The 16,712-nt window shown below is 44.1% G+C and overlaps 1 protein-coding gene across 1 annotated transcript; it reads left to right on the top strand.

The window, feature by feature from the left end:
• Window positions 1-926: 926 nt before the first annotated feature.
• Window positions 927-7,280, top strand: LOC131680366 (uncharacterized). The gene has a single exon (XM_058961084.1). The coding sequence runs from the start codon at window positions 927-929 to the stop codon at window positions 7,278-7,280; it is 6,354 nt and encodes a 2,117-aa protein (XP_058817067.1).
• The last annotated feature ends 9,432 nt before the right edge of the window (window positions 7,281-16,712 follow it).

Raw genomic sequence — 16,712 nt, 5'->3', positions numbered from 1 at the left:
TGGTAGCTGTTCTATCACGCGCGTGTGACGCCACTATGCCGAGAAAAACACTGCCAAGAAACGGTAGATGCCCGGTATACTGGTGGAGTGCTGCGTGATTGCAGCTCTACGGTCAGCCTGTCTCAGAGCTAGACGTAGGATGCAAAGAGCTCGCACTGAGGATGCAAGAGAGAACCGCCGTGAAGCGTTTCGAGCTGCGAAATTAGCCCTTAACAAGGCTATTAAAAGCAGCAAGAGAGCGTGTTTCGACAACCTGTGTGAGAGTGCCAACGCGAATCCGTGGGGTGACGCCTACCGGATTGTTCGCGATGATTGCCACCTCTCGAGTATACGTCTTGATTACGGCCCAGCCATATCTTTGCCACTGGCCGCAGAACCGTCAAATGGGGAATGACAGACTGAATTAAACCAACGTCAATCACAATTAAGGCGATGAGCATATCAAATTTACAACAGCGAATATATTTTTCTAAATTGTTACCTAATTTGTCAACTATCCTATACGGTGAACAGTGAATTTAAAGGTAAAATTAAGATTTCCTATGATCGATTTATTTAATTAAAGCTAAGTATTTGGCAGTATTCATACTTTGAACAGAAGCCACACTTACGTGCAATTGGCGCCACTAGTTAAATTTATCAATTAATTGTAAGTAAAACATGTTTAAATATTAATCTAAAATCACAATATAACAGATTATATAACCTAGATTCAACAAAACCACACAGATTGTTACAAAAGACGGAAATCAGGTCGAAAAAGACTAAAATTGTAAGTTAACCTAACATTTTGTAACCTAGCTTAAGAACTAATGAATTAAAATATTATAGCTTGAAGCTTACTCTGATAAACGACGAGTTTGACTAAAGATCGTCTGAAAACGATTCCGTCCGTAACAAATCTTCAAGAATTTTACGGTAATAATATGTCGCCGAAATTAAAACCAAAAAAACTGAGTGCTGTACGAACACTGTCGTTGGAGGAACAGTTAATCGGGGACAAATGTCCAGCTTGCCACGAATCGGATATTGCGGATAACATGATGGTTCAATGCGACCGGTGTGACCAATGGTTTCACTTCACTTGTGCTGGAGTGGACGAAGGGATAAAAGATACCAGTTTTGTATGCGTTATCTGTGTTTATCGCAGTACTCCAGCAAGCACACACTCAGGAAGATCTGAAAAGTCGAGAATCTCGATGAGAATCCAACTCGACTTACAACGACTAGAAGAAGAGAAAGCAATAAAACAGAAGTTACTTGAAGACAAATCTGAGCTAAATAAGGAATTCGTCGGGAAGAAGTATGAGCTACTGCATGCGGAGTTAATAGATGTTGAAGACAACATAAGTGAGAGGAGTCATCGTAGCAACCGAAGTATTACTAGCAAAGTCCAACAGTGGTTACAAACCCAGGAAAAGTCGACTATGAGTACCGGCATCGGTAAAGCAAAAAACCCAACTGGTCTCACAGCGAATACGGGTACAATACCCAAAAGGACCGCTGCAGTTAACAACGGTGTAAACACGAAGCCATTCACTTCCAGTCCACACAACGCTCAATCTAATCATGCTTCGGGGGATGCAAACAAGCAATACGGTACACTAAATCAGCAATTAGTACCCTACGGAAACCACAAACAATCGCTCTATTCCAGTCCTCAGCAGCCAACTTCAGTGTCAATGCTGACAAATCAACAAATTTCTCCGCTCACAGAGCAACAAAAAAAATCGGCTGTGAGTAAAGATGTCGTAATCTCCCCCAACGAAAAAACTATTGTTAAGCAGCTCGAGAAACAGGTACAAGATCTGCAGCAACAATTGAACCAGTTACAGTCACCCTCGCAAGTTCAGCCAATTTTATCTAGAACTGAAAGCAGACATTTGGCACCGCCGCTCCCACAAGCGGTTAGCGTAAACAGTAAATTTCCTTACGGTGCAGGGTATTTACAACCTCGCCCGCATGTAGCCTTTCCATCTCTAGGACCCGATATGTCAATGGGAAACCCTGTAGAGAACTCTACACCAGTTACTATTCCCCAGCGACAACATTCCTTCGCACCAACGAACAGGGTAAACTCTAACACTTCACTGCTGGTGCACCCCGATAATAAGGGTTCAACGTTCTCCACTCTAACGAGCGTCCCGTGCTACACTGAATCCATTTCTTCGCCTTTGGCCTCACATACACATGCTATAAGCCCATCGGTACACATATGTGAACCAAACGCACAACAACTTGCTGCAAGACACGTCGTCCCAAAAGACCTCCCTATTTTCTTCGGCGACCCGGTTGACTGGCCACTGTTTTACAGTAGCTACCTAAACTCAACGCAAATGTGCGGCTATTCAGAAGCAGAAAATCTTATGAGACTTCAAAGATGTTTGAAGGGTAACGCTTTAGAGGCGGTTCGCAGCTGTCTCCTTCACCCATCGTTCGTCACGCAAATCATCACGACGCTCCAAACACTATATGGACGGCCAGAATTGATTGTAAAATGTCTCCTTGACAAAGTCCGCTCTACTCCTCCACCAAGAGCCGATAAATTAGAAAGCCTCATAAATTTCGGTCTTGTAGTGCAAAATCTATGCGGTCACTTACGGTCGATGGGGATGGATGCATATTTGTCGAACCCAATTTTGTTGCAAGAGCTAGTGGATAAGCTTCCCACCGTTAATAAACTTAATTGGGCAGTGCACCAACAACAAGTTCGATCCGTGGACGTTGGCGTTTTCGGGGACTATATGGCATCACTTGTATCGGCGGTATGCCAAATAACACCCTATAACGAGACGGTTTCGAAGCAAGAGAAACCCAAGAACAAAGAGAGGGGTTTCCTCAATACTCATTCAGCAGAAAACGAATTGAGCAAGTGCGACTTCGAGCGAAACGAGAGCAATGCTGAAAAGTTTATTGACTCGGCAAAGCCTTGTCCTGTTTGTAAGAAAGATGGACACAAGGTAAAAGATTGTAGGAATTTCAAAGAGAGCAGCTTGGACAACCGGTGGAAGCTTGTAGAACAATTGTATCTTTGTCGTAGATGCTTAGTAGCTCATGGAAAATGGCCTTGCAAAGCACCAGTTTGTGGAAAGGATGGGTGCGGTGTACGCCACAACAGTCTTTTGCATCCCGGGAAACCTGATATGTCGGCTATCATTGGAGAACATTCGAAAGGCCCTGAAACAGTGTCTGTTCATCATCAACTGCCTCGTTCAACTTTGTTTCGTGTAATCCCAGTAACGTTATATGGGAAAAAGGGCAAGTTTGAAACTTTGGCTTTTCTAGATGACGGATCTTCCTTGACACTAGTAGAAAAGCATATAGCGAATCAGTTGGGGATTGAAGGCGAGGCAGAGCCACTCTGCTTGCAATGGACGAGCAACGTAAAACGGGTGGAAAAAGAATCCAAATTGATTAGTTTGGAAATCTCTGCGTCCAATGGCAACCAACGTCACATGTTAAATAATGTACGGACAGTTGAGAGCCTTGAGTTACCCAGACAGTCGCTACAATTTGATGAGTTAGCAGGAAGATTCCCATACATCAGGGATCTGCCTGTGCAGAGTTTTAAGGAGGGCGCTCCTGGTATATTGATAGGGCTGGATAACGCCAGGCTAATTGTCACACTGAAAAAACGGGAAGGGCATCTCAACGAGCCAGTTGCAGCCAAAACAAGACTGGGATGGACCATTTTCGGATCTATACAGGATGCACGTGCACAAGAAACTCCACAAAACACTAATCTTCACATTTGCGCTCGCTCACGCGACCAAGAATTGCATGATGCAGTGAACGAGTTTTTTAACGTAGAGAATCTTGGTGTTACTGGCATCCCAATGATTGAAGCAGAGGATGATCAACGAGCTCGGAAGATTCTGCAAGAGACAACTAAGCGCTTGGGTACCGGAAGGTTTGAAACGGGTTTACTATGGAAATGCGACTACATTGAATTTCCTCACAGTCGGTCAATGGCAGAGCGACGTTTAAAATGTTTGGAACGAAGGCTAGAAAGGCAACCAGATCTATACGCAAACGTCAAGCAGCAGATCAACGATTATCGAAACAACGGCTATGCACATATAGTGACAAAGGAAGAATTGGCCAACTCTGACCCCAGGACAGTTTGGTATCTTCCATTAGGAATCGTTTTGAACCCAAACAAACCAGGCAAAGTTCGAGTAGTGTGGGACGCAGCAGCAAAAGTTGATGGCATTTCACTTAACTCTATGCTGTTGAAGGGGCCTGATCTCCTCGCATCGCTACCAACGGTTTTATACGGTTTCCGACAACGTCAAATTGCTATAACTGGTGATATAAAGGAGATGTTCCATCAAATAGTTATTCGTCCTCAGGACCGACAAGCGCAACGATTTTTGTGGCGGGATAATTCAACACAACCAATACAGGAGTACGTGATGGATGTGGCAACCTTTGGTTCAACATGCTCGCCATGCTCCGCGCATTATGTCAAAAATCGGAATGCCGAAGAGTGGAAAGATGTACACCCGCAAGCTGCCATGGCCATAATTGACAACCACTACGTGGACGACTATTTGGACAGTGTAGATACCGAAGAAGAAGCGATTCGCTTGGCGTTAGAAGTGAAAACCGTACACGCGAAAGGTGGATTCCATATTCGAAACTGGTTATCTAATTCGGATGCGGTCATTAAACAGATCGGGGACTGCGGTTCGGAAGCGTCAAAATGTTTTACTCTGGACAAAACGACGGGAGCTGAGAGAGTATTGGGTATGATTTGGTTACCAAATGAAGATGTATTCACGTTTGCTGTCAAGTTTCGAGACGATATCCAGCCCTTGTTGGAGGACTCCAGGAAACCAACGAAGCGAGAAGTCTTACGTGTCGTAATGAGCATATTCGATCCTCTGGGTTTCGTCGCCCCCTTTGTAGTACATGGCAAGTGTCTAATTCAGGATATATGGCGATCGAAGGTAGGATGGGATGAAAAGGTTCCTGATGAGATTTTCTCGCGTTGGAAAAAATGGGTTCAAGTACTTGGCAGACTTTGCGAGGTTAGGATTCCTCGCTGCTACTTTCCAGGATACAGTGCGGATAGCTTAGACACGTTAGAACTCCACGTGTTCGTGGACGCAAGCGAAAGTGCATATGCTAGCGTAGCCTATTTCCGTATCGTTGATTGCGGTCTAGTTCGTTGTGCTCTGGTGGCTTCTAAGACAAAGGTTGCTCCGCTGAAGCCAATGACGATTCCTCGTCTCGAATTACAAGCAGCGGTTCTTGGGGCACGTATGGCTAAAACTATACAAGAAAGTCACAAAATTCCAATTAGACTTCGAGTAATGTGGAGCGATTCGAGTACAGTGCTTTCGTGGATTCGTTCTGATACACGACGATATCCCAAATTCGTAGCATTCAGAGTCAGTGAGATTCTTAACGTGACGAGCTTAGATGAGTGGAGATGGCTTCCAACACGTTTAAATGTAGCGGATGAGGCTACGAAATGGGGTACTGGACCAAGTTTCCGTAAAGAAAATCGTTGGTTCCGAGCCCCAGAATTCTTGAACGGATATGAAGTAGAATGGCCAGCAAATAATCTACCACCACCAGGCACGACTGAAGAACTGCGCCCTGTCGTTGTTCATCATAGGCAGGCATTCGAACCACCAATGGATTATAAACGATTCTCTAAATGGGAGAGACTACTTCGGTCAGCGGCCTTTGTTTACCGCTTCATCGAAAACAGTAGGAAAATGTCCCAGGGCAAAAACTCCATCAACACAGGAATTTTATCCCAAGAAGAGCTGCAGAAAGCAGAAGCATGTTTTTGGCGTTGGGTTCAAATGGAAGCATATTCTGAAGAGCTAGCTGCAATCGAAAGGAATCAACAACAGAATCCAGGTGGTATTGTGAAACCAGGATACGCCAGCAAATTAGATGGAGTTTCTGCATTTGTGGATCAGAATGGAATATTAAGGATGGAGGGGCGCATAGGTGTCGCCACGTGCGCACCGTACTCTGCAAAGTTTCCTGCATTTCTTCCTAAAAAACATCCAGTCACTGAACTTCTCGTAGATTTCTACTATCGACGTTACGGACATGGCAGTGGTGAGACGGTAGTAAACGAAATTAAGCAGCACTTCAAAATCGCACGCCTTAGGCCCGTTGTTCGGAAAATAGCAAAGCAGTGTACATGGTGTGCTGTCTATAAAGCAACTCCAGCGGTTCCCAGAATGGCGCCGCTACCGGAATCCAGGGTAACACCTTATGTTCGACCTTTCACCTTCACCGGTGTCGATTATTGTGGACCGTTCATCATTCGGATTGGTCGAAGCAACGTAAAAAGGTGGGTGATGCTCCTCACTTGCTTAACAGTACGAGCGGTGCATTTAGAAATCGCCTGCAGTTTAAGCACTGAGTCATGCAAGATGGCACTACGCAGATTCATAGCTCGCAGAGGGTCTCCACAGCAGATATACAGCGATCAGGGTACTAATTTTCAAGGAGCTAGGAAAGAGCTAAAGGAAGAATTAGCAAGCATCAATCGTGATCTAGCCGGAACCTTTACGAACTGTACCACCCAATGGTATTTCAATCCACCCGCAGCCCCTCACATGGGTGGTGCGTGGGAACGCCTAGTTCGTTCGGTTAAAACTGCACAATTCAATCTTGCACCAGTCAGAAAGCCTGATGAAGAGACCTTTGGAACACTTTTAGCAGAAGTCGAAGGAATTGTCAACTCTCGACCATTGACCTATGTCCCACTAGATGCTGCCGACAACGAGGCTCTTACTCCCAACCATTTCTTGATGCTTAGTTCCAGCGGTGTAGTGCAACCACTTAAGGCGCCGATGGACAGTAGTGCAATCCTCAGATCTAACTGGAATCAAATACAAGCTTTGCTCGATCAATTTTGGACCAGATGGATAAAGGAATACCTGCCAAATATTAACCAACATACAAAGTGGTTAACCGACACCAAACCACTTCAACCAGGAGATTTAGTGATAATTGTGGACGATAGAACTCGTAATAGCTGGACACGCGGTAAAGTCGTCAAAGTGATTCCAGGAAGGGATGGCAGAGTACGTCGTGCAGAAGTAATAACTTCCAGCGGAGTAATCGAAAGGCCTGTTTCAAGACTGGCTGTACTCAATGTGCTCAGAGGTAGTGTGGCAGAAGAAAGTATCCTGCAACACGGGTCGGGGAATGTTCGCGATGATTGCCACCTCTCGAGTATACGTCTTGATTACGGCCCAGCCATATCTTTGCCACTGGCCGCAGAACCGTCAAATGGGGAATGACAGACTGAATTAAACCAACGTCAATCACAATTAAGGCGATGAGCATATCAAATTTACAACAGCGAATATATTTTTCTAAATTGTTACCTAATTTGTCAACTATCCTATACGGTGAACAGTGAATTTAAAGGTAAAATTAAGATTTCCTATGATCGATTTATTTAATTAAAGCTAAGTATTTGGCAGTATTCATACTTTGAACAGAAGCCACACTTACGTGCAATTGGCGCCACTAGTTAAATTTATCAATTAATTGTAAGTAAAACATGTTTAAATATTAATCTAAAATCACAATATAACAGATTATATAACCTAGATTCAACAAAACCACACAGATTGTTACAAAAGACGGAAATCAGGTCGAAAAAGACTAAAATTGTAAGTTAACCTAACATTTTGTAACCTAGCTTAAGAACTAATGAATTAAAATATTATAGCTTGAAGCTTACTCTGATAAACGACGAGTTTGACTAAAGATCGTCTGAAAACGATTCCGTCCGTAACACGGATTGTGATGGCCAAGACCAAAGGGGGCTCCTCACCCCCAGAACGGTCTCCGGACCGGTTGGCAACGATTATCGAAGTACTCTTCCCGTCTCGAGCCACAAGCCCCTGACCACCTGCACTACGAGACAGTGCGGGCACGGTCGAAATGGTGGCTCCAGTGACGAATGAAGAACTACTCGCAGTGGCTAAATCCCTAGCAATGAACAAAGCTCCAGGGCCGGATGGAGTTCCAAACAACGCTCTCAAGGCAGCGATCATAGCGAACCCGAACATGTTCAGGCTAGCTATGCAGAGATGCCTTGACGAGTGCCGTTTCCCCGATAGATGGAAAAGGCAGAAACTGGTGCTGTTGCCGAAGCCCGGGAAGCCGCCAGGCGACCCATCGGCGTACAGACCAATCTGTCTGATAGACACGACTGGCAAACTGCTTGAGAGGATCATCCTCAACAGGCTCACCCCGTACGCGGAAGGTACGGACGGTCTGTCAAGCAAACAGTTTGGCTTTCGGAAGGGTAAGTCCACAGTGGACGCTCTCAACTCAGTGATAAATACTGCCGAGATAGCGATCCAACGAAAAAGGCGAGGTATTCGATACTGCGCGTTAGTGACACTTGACGTGAAGAACGCATTTAACAGCGCAAGCTGGGATGCCATCGCGCTCTCGTTACACCGGCTTAGCCTACCGGTGGGTCTGTACCGGATCCTGGAAAGTTACTTCCAAAACCGCGTACTGATATACGAGACCGATGCCGGTCAGAAAAGGGTTCCGATTACCGCCGGAGTCCCGGAGGGCTCGATCCTAGGCCCGGTGCTATGGAACCTCATGTATGACGGGGTTCTGAGACTGAAGTTCCCTCCTGGGGTCAAGATCGTCGGCTTTGCTGACGACGTAACCTTGGAGGTCTACGGGGAGTCAATTCCTGAGGTAGAACTAACCGCAGAACACGTGATTAGCACGGTGGAGGAATGGATGAGCGCGAGAGGCCTGGAGCTCGCTCATCATAAGACGGAGGTAGTTATCGTCAACAACCGCAAGTCGGCACAACATGCAGTTATCCATGTGGGAGAAGTCGCGATCACTTCACAGCGAAGTCTGAAGTCTCTCGGAGTCATTATAGACGACAAGCTGACCTTCGGCAGCCATGTCGACTATACGTGCAAGAGAGCGTCGACTGCTGTTGCGGCACTATCGAGAATGATGTCCAACAGCTCAAAGGTGTGCGCCAGTAGACGTAGGTTACTGGCAGGCGTTGCCGTATCTATCCTCAGGTACGGCGGCCCGTCATGGTCAAGAGCACTGAGGGTAACCAGTTACCTACAGAAACTGGAGAGCACCTACCGCGTGATGTGCCTCAGAGTGATATCTGCCTACCGCACGGTATCACACGATGCATCCTGCGTGATAGCGAGCATGATGCCAGTCGGGCTGGTCATTCGGGAAGATGAGGAGTGCTTTGAGCTACGTGGAAATAGGGGAGCCCGCGAGCGCACCAGGGTGACCTCGGTCGCCAGATGGCAGCGTGAGTGGGACAACTCCTCGAAAGGTAGGTGGACCCACCGGCTGATACCTAGTATATCGAGCTGGGTGGGAAGACCCCATGGGGAAGTTCACTTCCACCTGACACAATTCCTGTCAGGCCATGGCTGTTTCCGTCAGTACCTCCACAGGTTCGGGCACGCGGAGGTCCCAGTCTGCCCGGACTGCCCAGGTGTAGATGAAACTGCCGAACACATACTGTTCGTATGTCATCGGTTCGACGTCGAAAGAAGAGCAATGCTTGACGTCTGTGGCTGGGACACAACCCCGGATACCCTTATTCAGCGGATGTGTCAAACGGTGGAGAAGTGGAACGCAGTCTCGGCTGCTACCATCCAGATTGCCAGTAGGCTACAGGTAATCTGGCGAACCGAGCAACAGACGACGGGCACGGCTAACTAGTGATTGGTTAGCTGGAGCGAAAAAGGCCAAGCGCAAAATAAGAGAGTGAATGGTCTGTTCATGCCGAGGTAGGTTGGCGCAGCGAATGGCAACCGCGTAAGGGGTAAACCCAGCCACCCCGAAGCAAGACAGAAGAGTGAGTGTATAGGCGTATAAGTGGACTGCCTCATGCCAAGACGGGAGGGTCGTAGCGTAGTATGTTGGAACTAAGCTATCGATGCCTCATGGCGTGGCAGAGGAGTGAAAGGGTGAGCATCCAAGTCAGTCTCACATTGCATGTTAAAGGTGAGCATAAAAGTCAGCCTCACAGGTTGGGAGAGGCTAGCACAAAAGACAGCCTAGCAAGGAATGAAAAAGGTGAGCACAAAAGTCAGCCTCGCATGGTATGTCAGAAGTGGGGCCTAAGAAAAATGTCCCACATGGGATGCCAGAGGGAGTGACAAAGGTACAATAGAGTGGCACGATTGAGAGTGAATCAGGTGATAGGGTGAGCACCCAAGTCAGCCTCACATGGATGGGTAGGGCGAGCACAAAAGTAAGCCTAGCAAGGAATGAGTAAGGTGAGCACACAAGTCAGCCTCGCATGGAACGTAAAAGGTGAGCACAAAAGTCAGCCTCATGTGGGAGTGTTTGAGAGTGAATCAAAGTGTGATTGAGAGAGCACCCAAGTAAGCCTCATACAGGATGTATGATCGCGTGAGTGAGAGTGAATGAGTACATTTAGTACAGCCATCCCCCCAGAAGTAATACCGAGAGGTAGTTCCTGGGAGGAATGATGGCGGAGCCCAATGGAGTTTAGTCGGTATTAATGGCTGGTCACCATTCGAGTCCGACACGCCCCCAGTGCACCCCGTGTGGTAGATTGGACCCTACCGTTAGCACGTGTACTGGGCTAGGACATAAAGGTCTTCTCCATTGTAAAAAAAAAAAATACATACACACACACACATACAGACTTTTTCCGATCTCGACGAACTGAGTCGAATGGGATATGACACTCGGCCCTCCGGGCCGGGATTAAGTTAACGTTTTTCAGAGTGATTGCATAACCTTTCTATATGAGAAAGGCAAAAATGTGCCAAAATCCAAAAAAGTGAATCGTAGTCAAATTTTTTTTCGAGTTTGCATCAAATCTCGACGTTTCATGCACCTTGAACACATTTAGCATCAAAAATAAAAATTCAATTTTTAATTTTTCCTATAATTTATATGAGAAATTTCTGTGCGGCCGCACTCTGAAACCCGTAATTCCGGAACCAGAATTCCGATCGATCCAAAATTCGATAGCAGCCGATGGAAAGGTTGCACCTTTCATTTGAGACTAAGTTTGGGCAAATCGGTCCAGCCATCTCTGAGAAAAATGAGTGACATTATTTGACACATACGCACATACATACACACACACACACATACACACACATACACACACACATACATACATACATACACACACACATACAGACTTTTTCCGATCTCGACGAACTGAGTCGAATGGGATATGACACTCGGCCCTCCGGGCCGGGATTAACTTGACGTTTTTGCATAACCTTTCTATATGAGAAAGGCAAAAACCTGTTTTAATCGACCTAGCGGTGCAAATGTGCCTTTTTCATTTCTCTAAACTATGGCACGGAGGCTTTTTATGTTCAACATACTTGTGGAAATGTCCATTACATTCTCAGTACACTTTGCACTTATACACAATGACATGCCAGCCACGAACTTGATGAGCTACGTGTTGACGGTGAAACACTTGAAACAAAAAAATATCATACTCCATTAGCCTAATCAGCATTAGACCAATGTTATCTGCTTGCTAACTCATTTTGTCATGCGGGGGTGGGTATGTGAGGAGGACGAAAGTCCCATGAACGAACGACTCCCCAGCTTAAATTGGTATGCTTTGTGATATAGTGGTGGTTTAAAGATGATGGGGTTGAAAGGGAGGGGTATGAGGGCTGGATGGGGTGGTGGTCTGAGGGCTGATTAAAGGAGATTTTTAAAGGAGGGGAGTGAAAAGTAGAGGGGGGGGGGGGTGTAACCCCTCTCCGTAAACCATCAACTACGCCCCTGTTAAAATCCAGAAACCTTTTGCGAGTCAAAAAAAAATTAGGATTAGGTTGACGTTTTTCAGAGTGATTGCATAACCTTTCTATATGAGAAAGGCAAAAATGTGCCAAAATCCAAAAAAGTGAATCGTCGTCAAATTTTTTTTCGAGTTTGCATCAAATCTCGACGTTTCATGCAACTTGAACATATTTAGCATCAAAAATAAAAATTCTATTTTTAATTTTTCCTATAGTTTATATGAGAAATTTCTGTGTGGCCGCACTCTGAAACCCGTAATTCCGGAACCAGAATTCCGATCGATCCAAAATTCAATAGCAGCCGATGGGAAGGTTGCACCTTTCATTTGAGACTAAGTTTGGACAAATCGGTCCAGCCATCTCTGAGAAAAATGAGTGACATTATTTGACACATACGCACATACACACACACATACACACACATACACATACAGACTTTTACCGATCTCGACGAACTGAGTGGAATGGGATATGACACTCTGCCCTTCGGGCCGGGATTAGATTGAGGTTTTTCAGAGTGATTGCATAACCTTTCTATATGAGAAAGGCAAAAATGTGCCAAAATCCAAAAAAGTGAATCGTCGTCAAATTTTTTTTTTCGAGTTTGCATCGAATCTCGACGTTTCATGCACCTTGAACACATTTAGCATCAAAAATAAAAATTCTATTTTTAATTTTTCCTATAGTTTATATGAGAAATTTCTGTGTGGCCGCACTCTGAAACCCGTAATTCCGGAACCAGAATTCCGATCGATCCAAAATTCAATAGCAGCCGATGGGAAGGTTGCACCTTTCATTTGAGACTAAGTTTGGGCAAATCGGTCCAGCCATTTCTGAGAAAAATGAGTGACATTATTTGACACATACGCACATACATACACACACACATACACACACATACACACACATACACACATACATACACACATACACACACATACATACATACACACACATACAGACTTTTTCCGATCTCGACGAACTGAGTCGAATGGGATATGACACTCGGCCCTCCGGGCCGGGATTAGGTTGACGTTTTTCAGAGTGATTGCATAACCTTTCTATATGAGAAAGGCAAAAATGTGCCAAAATCCAAAAAAGTGAATCGTCGTCAAATTTTTTTTCGAGTTTGCATCAAATCTCGACGTTTCATGCACCTTGAACCCATTTGGCATCAAAAATAAAATTCTATTTTTAATTTTTCCTATAGTTTATATGAGAAATTTCTGTGTGGCCGCACTCTGAAACCCGTAATTCCGGAACCAGAATTCCGATCGATCCAAAATTCAATAGCAGCCGATGGGAAGGTTGCACCTTTCATTTGAGACTAAGTTTGGGCAAATCGGTCCAGCCATCTCTGAGAAAAATGAGTGACATTATTTGACACATACGCACATACCTACACACACATACACACACATACACACATACATACATACACACACATACAGACTTTTTCCGATCTCGACGAACTGAGTCGAATGGGATATGACACTCGGCCCTCCGGGCCGGGATTAGGTTGACGTTTTTCAGAGTGATTGCATATCCTTTCTATATGAGAAAGGCAAAAATGTGCCAAAATCCAAAAAAGTGAATCGTCGTCAAATTTTTTTTCGAGTTTGCATCAAATCTCGACGTTTTGTGGACCTTGAAAACATTTAGCATCAAAAATAAAAATTCTATTTTTAATTTTTCCTATAGTTTATATGAGAAATTTCTGTGTGGCCGCACTCTGAAACCCGTAATTCCGGAACTAGAATTCCGATCGATCCAAAATTCAATAGCAGCCGATGGGAAGGTTGCACCTTTCATTTGAGACTAAGTTTGGGCAAATCGGTCCAGCCATCTCTGAGAAAAATGAGTTACATTATTTGACACATACACACATACATACACACATACACACACATACACACATACACACATACACACATACATACATACACACACATACAGACTTTTTCCGATCTCGACGAACTGAGTCGAATGGGATATGACACTCGGCCCTCCGGGCCGGGATTAGGTTGACGTTTTTCAGAGTGATTGCATAACCTTTCTATATGAGAAAGGCAAAAATGTGCCAAAATCCGAAAAAGTGAATCGTCGTCAAATTTTTTTTCGAGTTTGCATCAAATCTCGACGTTTCATGCACCTTGAACACATTTAGCACCAAAAATAAAAATTCTATTTTTAATTTTTCCTATAGTTTATATGAGAAATTTCTGTGTGGCCGCACTCTGAAACCCGTAATTCCGGAACCAGAATTCCGATCGATCCAAAATTCAATAGCAGCCGATGGGAAGGTTGCACCTTTCATTTGAGACTAAGTTTGGGCAAATCGGTCCAGCCATCTCTGAGAAAAATGAGTGACATTATTTGACACATACGCACATACATACACACACATACACACACATGCATACATACACACACACATACAGACTTTTTCCGATCTCGATGAACTGAGTCGAATGGGATATGACACTCGGCCCTCCGGGCCGGGACTAGGTTGATGTTTTTCAGAGCGATTGCATAACCTTTCTATATGAGAAAGGCAAAAATGTGCCAAAATCCAAAAAAGTGAATCGTAGTCAAATTTTTTTTCGAGTTTGCATCAAATCTCGACGTTTCATGCACCTTGAACACATTTAGCATCAAAAATAAAAATTCTATTTTTAATTTTTCCTATAGTTTATATGAGAAATTTCTGTGTGGCCGCACTCTGAAACCCGTAATTCCGGAACCAGAATTCCGATCGATCCAAAATTCAATAGCAGCTGATGGGAAGGTTGCACCTTTCATTTGAGACTAAGTTTGGGCAAATCGGTCCAACCATCTCTGAGAAAAATGAGTGACATTATTTGACACATACGCACATACACACACACATACACACACATACATACACACACACATACAGACTTTTTCCGATCTCGACGAACTGAGTCGAATGGGATATGACACTCGGCCCTCCGGGCCGGGATTAAGTTGACGTTTTTCAGAGTGATTGCATAACCTTTCTATATGCGAAAGGCAAAAATGTGCCAAAATCCAAAAAAGTGAATCGTAGTCAAATTTTTTTTCGAGTTTGCATCAAATCTCGACGTTTCATGCACCTTGAACACATTTAGCATCAAAAATAAAAATTCTATTTTTAATTTTTCCTATAGTTTATATGAGAAATTTCTGTGTGGCCGCACTCTGAAGCCCGTAATTCCGGAACCAGAATTCCGATCGATCCAAAATTCAATAGCAGCCGATGGGAAGGTTGCACCTTTCATTTGAGACTAAGTTTGGGCAAATCGGTCCAGCCATTTCTGAGAAAAATGAGTGACATTATTTGACACATACACACATACATACACACACATACACACACATACACACACACATACATACACACATACACACACATACATACATACACACACATACAGACTTTTTCCGATCTCGACGAACTGAGTCGAATGGGATATGACACTCGGCCCTCCGGGCCGGGATTAGGATGACGTTTTTCAGAGTGATTGCATAACCTTTCTATATGAGAAAGGCAAAAATGTGCCAAAATCCAAAAAAGTGAATCGTCGTCAAATTTTTTTTCGAGTTTGCATCAAATCTCGACGTTTCATGCACCTTGAACACATTTAGCATCAAAAATAAAAATTCTATTTTTAATTTTTCCTACAGTTTATATGAGAAATTTCTGTGTGGCCGCACTCTGAAACCCGTAATTCCGGAACCAGAATTCCGATCGATCCAAAATTCAATAGCAGCCGATGGGAAGGTTGCACCTTTCATTTGAGACTAAGTTTGGGCAAATCGGTCCAGCCATCTCTGAGAAAAATGAGTGACATTATTTGACACATACGCACATACATACACACACACATACACACACATACACACACATATACACACACATACATACATACACACACACACATACAGACTTTTTCCGATCTCGACGAACTGAGTCGAATGGGATATGACACTCGTCCCTCCGGGCCGGGATTAGGTTGACGTTTTTCATAGTGATTGCATATCCTTTCTATATGAGAAAGGCAAAAATGTGCCAAAATCCAAAAAAGTGAATCGTCGTCAAATTTTTTTTCGAGTTTGCATCAAATCTCGACGTTTTATGGACCTTGAAAACATTTAGCATCAAAAATAAAAATTCTATTTTTAATTTTTCCTATAGTTTATATGAGAAATTTCTGTGTGGCCGCGCTCTGAAACCCGTAATTCCGGTACCAGAATTCCGATCGATCCAAAATTCAATAGCAGCCGATGGGAAGGTTGCACCTTTGATTTGAGACTAAGTTTGGGCAAATCGGTCCAGCCATCTCTGAGAAAAATGAGTGACATTATTTGACACATACACACATACATACACACATACACACACATACACAAACATACACACACATACATACATACACACACACATACAGACTTTTTCCGATCTCGACGAACTGAGTCGAATGGGATATGACACTGGGGATTATGGGATTAGGTTGACGTTTTTCAGAGTGATTGCATAACCTTTCTATATGAGAAAGGCAAAAATGTGCCAAAACCCGAAAAAGTGAATCGTCGTCAAATTTTTTTTTCGAGTTTGCATCAAATCTCGACGTTTTATGCACCTTGAACACATTTAGCACCAAAAATAAAAATTCTATTTTTAATTTTTCCTATAGTTTATATGAGAAATTTCTGTGTGGCCGCACTCTGAAACCCGTAATTCCGGAACCAGAATTCCGATCGATCCAAAATTCAATAGCAGCCGATGGGAAGGTTGCACCTTTCATTTGAGACTAAGTTTGGGCAAATCGGTCCAGCCATCTCTGAGAAAAATGAGTGACATTATTTGACACATACGCACATACATACACACACACA

The sequence above is a fragment of the Topomyia yanbarensis genome, chromosome 2, assembly GCF_030247195.1.
Source record: "Topomyia yanbarensis strain Yona2022 chromosome 2, ASM3024719v1, whole genome shotgun sequence".
Taxonomy (NCBI): domain Eukaryota; kingdom Metazoa; phylum Arthropoda; class Insecta; order Diptera; family Culicidae; genus Topomyia; species Topomyia yanbarensis.
Note: the sequence above shows the minus strand (reverse complement) of the source record. Positions and strands in the feature narration are given on the sequence as shown.

What these genes read in the sequence shown, in the direction of transcription:
- LOC131680366 (XM_058961084.1), top strand. Translation starts at nt 927, where the DNA reads ATGTCGCCGAAATTAAAACCAAAAAAACTGAGTGCTGTACGAACACTG.